This window comes from Anolis carolinensis, unplaced genomic scaffold (genome assembly GCF_035594765.1).
Source record: "Anolis carolinensis isolate JA03-04 unplaced genomic scaffold, rAnoCar3.1.pri scaffold_33, whole genome shotgun sequence".
Taxonomy (NCBI): Eukaryota; Metazoa; Chordata; class Lepidosauria; order Squamata; family Dactyloidae; genus Anolis; species Anolis carolinensis.
The window spans coordinates 212,501-219,625 of NW_026943842.1; the positions used below are offsets into that span (position 1 = coordinate 212,501).

Below are 7,125 nucleotides of genomic sequence, written 5' to 3' on the forward strand. Positions count from 1 at the left end.
CTAGTGGACATTTGCCATTGATGGGCAGGAAATAGGCCAGAATGTCGGACTGAACCTCGACCATGTTCTCACTAGTGGACGTTGGCCATCGATGGACAGGATTCTGGCCAGAATGTCCGACTGAACCTGGACCCATCTTCTCACTAGTGGACATTTGCCATTGATGGGCAGGAAATAGGCCAGAATGTCGGACTGAACCTCGACCATGTTCTCACTAGTGGACGTTGGCCATCGATGGACAGGATTCTGGCCAGAATGTCCGACTGAACCTGGACCCATCTTCTCACTAGTGGACATCTGCTATTGATGGGCAGGAAATAGGCCAGAATGTCGGACTGAACCTCGACCATGTTCTCACTTCTGGATGCTGACCATCGATGGACAGGATTCTGGCCAGAATGTCAGACTGAACCTTGACCCATGTTCTCATTAGTGGACATTTGTCACTGATGGGCAGGATTCTGGCCAGAGTGTGGACTGAACCTTGATCCATGTTCTCACTAGTGGACATTTGCCATCGATGGGCCAGATTCTGGCCAGAGTGTCTGACTTAATCTTGACCAATGTTCTCACTAGTGGACTTTGACCATCAATGGGCAGGAGTCTGGCCAGAGTGTCGGACTGAATCTTGACCCATGTTCTCACTACTGGACATTTGCAACTGATGGAGAGGATTCTGGCCAGAGTGTCCAACAGATCCTTGACCCATGTTCTCACTAGTGGATGTTGGCCATTGATGGACAGGATTCTGGCCAGAATGTCGGACTCAATCTTGACATTGGACATGTATGGGCAGGATTCTGACCAGTGTCCATCTTTACCTTCACCCATCTTCTCACTAGTGGACATTTGCCACTGATGGGCCGGATTCTGGCCAGAGTGCCCAACTGACCCATGACCTATCTTCACACTAGTGGACATTTGCCATTGATTGGCAGGATTCTGGCCAGAGTGTCCGAGTGAACCTTGACCCATGTTCTCACTAGTGGACATTTGCCATCGATGGGCCAGATTCTGGCCAGAGTGTCAGACTGAACCTTGACCCATGTTCTCCCTAGCGGACGTTGGCCTTTGATGGACAGGATTCTGGCTAGAGTTTCAGACTTAATTTTGACCCGTGTTCTTATTAGTGAACATTGGCCATTGAGGGGCCGGATTCTGGCCAGAGTGACTGACTGACCCATGACCTATCTTCTCACGAGTGGGCTTTGGCCATCGATGGGCAGGGTTCCGGCCAGAATGTCGGACTTAATTTTAACCCATGTTCTTACTAGTGGACATTTGCCATTGATGGACAGGATTCTGGCCAGAATGTCGGACTTAATTTTGACCCCTGTTCTCACTAGTGGATGTTGGCCATTGATGGACAGGATTCTGACCCATCTTCTCACTAGTGGGCTTTGGCCATCGATGGGCAGGGTTCCGGCCAAAATGTTGAACTTACTCTTGACCCCTGTTCTCACTAGTGGATGTTGGCCAATGATGGACAGGATTCTGGCCAGAATGTTGGACTTAATCTTGACATTGGCCATTGATGGGCAGGATTCTGACTAGTGTCCATCTTTACCTCAACCCATCTTCTCACGAGTGGGCTTTGGCCATCGATGGGCAGGGTTCCGGCCAGAATGTCGGACTTAATTTTGACCCGTTCTCACTAGTAGATGTTGGCCAATGATGGATAGGATTCTGGCCAGAATGTTGGACTTAATCTTGACATTGGCCATTGATGGGAAGGATTCTGACTAGTGTCCATTTTTACCTTGACCCATCTTCTCACGAGTGGGCTTTGGCCATCGATGGGCAGGTTTCTGGCCAGAATGTTGGACTTACTCTTGACCCCTGTTCTCACTAGTAGATGTTGGCCAACGATGGACAGGATTCTGGCCAGAATGTTGGACTTAATCTTGACATTGGCCATTGATGGGAAGGATTCTGACTAGTGTCCATCTTTACCTTGACCCATCTTCTCACGAGTGGGCTTTGGCCATCGATGGGCAGGGTTCCGGCCAGAATGTCGGACTTAATTTTGACCCCTGTTCTCACTAGTAGATGTTGGCCAACGATGGACAGGCTTCTGGCCAGAATGTTGGACTTAATCTTGACATTTGCCATTGATGGGAAGGATTCTAACTAGTGTCCATTTTTACCTTGACCCATCTTCTCACGAGTGGGCTTTGGCCATCGATGGGCAGGGTTCCGGCCAGAATGTCGGACTTAATTTTGACCCCTGTTCTCACTAGTAGATGTTGGCCAACGATGGACAGGCTTCTGGCCAGAATGTTGGACTTAATCTTGACATTTGCCATTGATGGGAAGGATTCTAACTAGTGTCCATTTTTACCTTGACCCATGTTCTCACGAGTGGGCTTTGGCCATCGATGGGCAGGGTTCCGGCCAGAATGTCGGACTTAATTTTGACCCCTGTTCTCACTAGTAGATGTTGGCCAACGATGGACAGGCTTCTGGCCAGAATGTTGGACTTAATCTTGACATTGGCCATTGATGGGCAGGATTCTGACTAGTGTCCATTTTTACCTTGACCCATCTTCTCACGAGTGGGCTTTGGCCATCGATGGGCAGGGCTCCGGCCAGAATGTCGGACTTAATTTTGACCCCTGTTCTCATTAGTGGATGTTGGCCATTGATGGACAGGATTCTGACCCATCTTCTCACTAGTGGGCTTTGGCCATTGATGGGCAGGGTTCCGGCCAGAATGTTGGGACTGAACCTTGACCCATGTTCTCATTAGTAGATGTTGGCCAACGATGGACAGGCTTCTGGCCAGAATGTTGGACTTAATCTTGACATTGGCCATTGATGGGCAGGATTCTGACTAGTGTCCATCTTTACCTTGACCCACCTTCTCACGAGTGGGCTTTGGCCATATATGGGCAGGGTTCTGGCCAGAATGTTGGACTTACTCTTGACCCCTGTTCTCACTAGTGGATGTTGGCCATCGATGGACAGGATTCTGACCCATCTTCTCACGAGTGGGCTTTGGCCATCGATGGGCAGGGTTCCGGCCAGAATGTCGGACTTAACCTTGACCCCTGTTCTCACTAGTGGATGTTGGCCAGAGTGTCTTGATGGGCAGGAGTCTACCCAGTGTCCCGAGCCCCCTCCTCGCCGGCCATGCTCTCACCTCCGTCCGCTTCCTCCCCGAGGGCGGGTGTTGTCGCTTGTGGCCGCAGGGGAGGGACGCAGAGCCCCTCGTCCCCGGAGGGGAAGCGGCTGCAGTTGAGCATCTCCGGCCAGGGGAAGCCGAAGGCGGCCATGACGGGGGCGCACCCCTCCTGCACCCCTCGGCAGAGCGCCCGGCAGGGGACGATGGGCTCCTCCACGTCCTCCAGGCAGACGGGGGCGAAGAGCGAGCAGAGGAACGTCTTGGTGTCGCGGTGGCAGCCCTTGCCCAGGAGCGGCACCCAGGCCCCCGCCTGCTGCACCACCTCCTTGGGGGTCTCGTGGCCCAAGAGGTTGGGCAGACGCATCCGGCCGTAGTCCACGCCCTGGCATAAGGTCAAGCCCCCGGGCAGCGGGTGGCATCCACCGCGGCCGGAGGAGGGACGGGCCCGGTGCCGGGGGAAGTCCAGCGAGGAGGCGGCCACGGAACAGGTCCACGTGGCCAGCAGCAGACTCCAGAGAGCCATCAGGAGACTGTGAAAAGAGAGACAGGATGGGATAGTGCCTAAGGCAGCTAGGAATGCTGGGAGTTGAAGTCCAAAACACCTGGAGGGCCCAAGTTGGCACATGCCTGCCAGAAAAGCAAAATCAAAGCCCCCCCAATAGATGGCCATTCAACATTTGTGATGATGATGATGATGTTGTTGTAAGAGAACACACAGACCATCTAGTCCAATTCCCTTATGCCCTGCGGGAGAAGCACAATCAAAACCCTCCTGACAGATGGCCACCCACAAGAAAAGCAAAATCAAAGTCCCCCCAAGAGAGGGTCATTCAGCATTTGTAGGAGTAGTAATAATAATAATAATAATAATAATAATTATTATTATTATTATTATTATTATTATTATTATTATTATTATAATGTTGGAAAAGACCACATGGACCACAGTCCAACTCCTTTCTGCCCTGCGGGAAAAGCACAATCAAAACTCTCCTGACAGATGGCCATCCACAAGAAAAGCAAAATCAAATTCCACCCAAGAGAGGGTCATTCAGCATTTGTAGTAGTAGTAGTAATAATAATAATAATATCGGAAAAAACCACATGGGCCATCCAGTCCAATTCCCTTATGCCCTGCGGGAGAAGCACAATCCAAAACTCTCCTGACAGATGGCCATCCACAAGAAAAGAAAAATCAAATTCCACCCAAGAGAGGGTCATTCAGCATTTGTTGTAGTAGTAGTAATAATAATAATAATAATAATAATAATAATAATAATAATAATAATAATAATAATAATAATGGAAAAGACCACATGGACCACAGTCCAACTTCTTTCTGCCCTGTGGGAAAAGCACAATCAAAACTCTCCTGACAGATGGCCACCCACAACAAAAGAAAAATCAAAGTCCCCCCAAGAGATGGTCATTCAGCATTTGTAGTAGTAGTATTAATAATAATGATGATAATAATAATAATAATGGAAAAGGCCACATGGAGCACAGTCCAACTCCCTTCTGCTCTGCAGGAAAAGCACAATCAAAACCCTCCTGACAGATGGCCACCCACAAGAAATGCAAAATCAAAGTCCCTCTAAGAGAGGGTCATTCAGCATCTGTAGTAGTAGTAGCAGTAGTAGTAATAATAATAATGTTGGAAAAGACCACATGGACCACAGTCCAACTCCTTTCTGCCCTGCGGGAAAAGCACAATCAAAACCTTCCTGACAGATGGTCACCCACAAGAAAAGCAAAATCAAAGTCCCCCCAAGAGAGGGTCATTCAGCATTTGTAATAATAATAATCATAATAATATCGGGAAAAACCACATGGGCCATCCAGTCCAACTCCCTTCTGCCCTGCGGGAAAAGCACAATCAAAACCCTCCTGACAGATGGCCACCCACAAGAAAAGCAAAATCAAAGTCCCCCCAAGAGAGGGTCATTCAGCATCTGTAGTAGTAGTAGCAGTAGTAGTAATAATAATAATAATGTTGGAAAAGACCACATGGACCACAGTCCAACTCCTTTCTGCCCTGAGGGAGAAGCACAATCAAAACCCTCCTGACAGATGGCCATTCAGCAATTGTAATAATAATAATAATAATAATAATAATAATAATAATAATAATAATAATGTTGGAAGAGACCGCATGGGCCATCCAGTCCAACTCCCTTCTGCCCTGAGGGAGAAGCACAATCAAAACCCTCCTGACAGATGGCCATTCAGCAATTGTAATAATAATAATAATAATAATAATAATAATAATAATAATAATAATAATAATGTTGGAAGAGACCGCATGGGCCATCCAGTCCAACTCCCTTCTGCCCTGAGGGAGAAGCACAATCAAAACCCTCCTGACAGATGGCCACCCTGCCTCAATAATAATAATAATAATAATAATAATAATAATAATAGCAATAATATAAGAATAATAAGGAAAAGTGGAATCTTTCCTCTAATGTGAGCCCATTCCTCCATTGAGTCCTAGTCTCCAGGGAAGCAGGGCATCTACACTGAAGAATGAATGCATTTTGATGGCATTTTAAACCATGAGATTTAAAGTTTTATGGAATTATGGGACTTATAGTTTTATGAGGTCTCTTGGCCTTTCTGCCAATGACTGCACCAAACTACAACTTCCCAAGATACTATAGTATTGGGTGCATAATGAAGGCAGTTTGGCACCACTTTAAACTGCCATGGCTTATTGTTAAGGGAGTTATGCATGTAATGGAGAAATGCAGTTCCCAGGTTTTCTCTGCCAAAGTTAAATACAACTGCCTGGTTTCCCCAGATTTGCGCCACGGCAGTTAAAGTAGAGTCAAACAAAGGGAAATAATTTTGCAGTGCAGATGCCCCCTTGGTTTGCCTCTAATGCACAATCCCCACCTTCCCAGGACCCCCGAAGTTTAAGCTTCACCCATTAAACAAAACAAACAGCCCCACAAACCCTGCTTTTGGCTGGTCCAAGAAGGAAGGAGAAAAGCAGAGAAACCAGCAATTAAAAAAGGAGGAAGGAAGAAAGAAAGGAAGGAAGGGGGTGGTCCCTTTGAAGGACAGGAAGCAGGGTCATAAAAGGGGAGCCCAGCCCTACAATGAGCCATGTCCTTCCAAAACAATGCAGAGGAACAATAGGAATGTGGGAAGGAAAAAAAGGAAGAGGAGGAGAAAAGAAGGGGCTGGAAAGAACAACCAGGCTGGGAAATGCCTTATTCTCCCCTCTGCTCAGGGGTCAGGCTACATGACCTCAATCCCCACCTGGACACGGGGTTATTCTAGGTTAGATTTAACAAATGAAGAAAAGGTTGGGTCTGGGACTGCTTGAGGCCATGTAGTCTGACCCCAGAGCCAGGCTGTATGAGACGGGGCACGCAAAGGGCATGCAGTCTGGCCCCAGAGCCCATTATTATGTGATATATTTTTTATATATATATAAGGCGCATATATATATATATATATATATATATATATATATATATATATATATAATATTATATTATATCTATATATATAAAATGATAAAGTTGTTTGCGCAGTGACTATAACAACAAAACTAAACATCCCAGAAATACGAAATTTGGCAACACAATGCAAAAGGCTTGCCTCCAGGTTACAACAACACAACCACACCACAAAACCACAATCCAGACCCACAAAACTCACAACAACGCATCATGCGATAACAACACAACTAAACGCCCCAGAAATACAAAACTTGGCAACACAATGCAAAAGCCTTGCCTCCCAGTTGTAACAACACAACCACACCACAAAACCACAATTCGGACCCATAAAACTCACAACAACGCATCGTGACTATAACAACACAACTAAACGCCCCAGAAATACGAAACTTGGCACACAACTAAACGCCCCAGAAATACAAAATTTGACAACACAACGCAAAAGCCTTGCCTCCCAGTTGTAAGAACACAACCACAACACAAAACCACAATCTGGACCCACAAAACTCACAACAACACATCATGACTATA

General features: G+C 46.9%; 1 protein-coding gene across 1 annotated transcript in view; it reads right to left on the reverse strand.

Annotated features, from left to right (window-relative positions):
- LOC100566264 (secreted frizzled-related protein 2) overlaps positions 1 to 6,200 on the reverse strand; it is a 7,635-nt gene extending 1,435 nt beyond the window's left edge. The window contains exons 1-2 of the mRNA XM_003229068.4: positions 6,081 to 6,200; positions 3,143 to 3,654 (exon numbers count right to left, since the gene is read on the reverse strand). Of these exons, the coding sequence (XP_003229116.2) occupies positions 3,143 to 3,647 (505 nt within the window). The 5' untranslated portion in view covers positions 3,648 to 3,654; positions 6,081 to 6,200. The remainder of the gene's footprint in view (positions 1 to 3,142; positions 3,655 to 6,080) is intronic.
- Between the last annotated feature and the right edge of the window lie 925 nt (positions 6,201 to 7,125).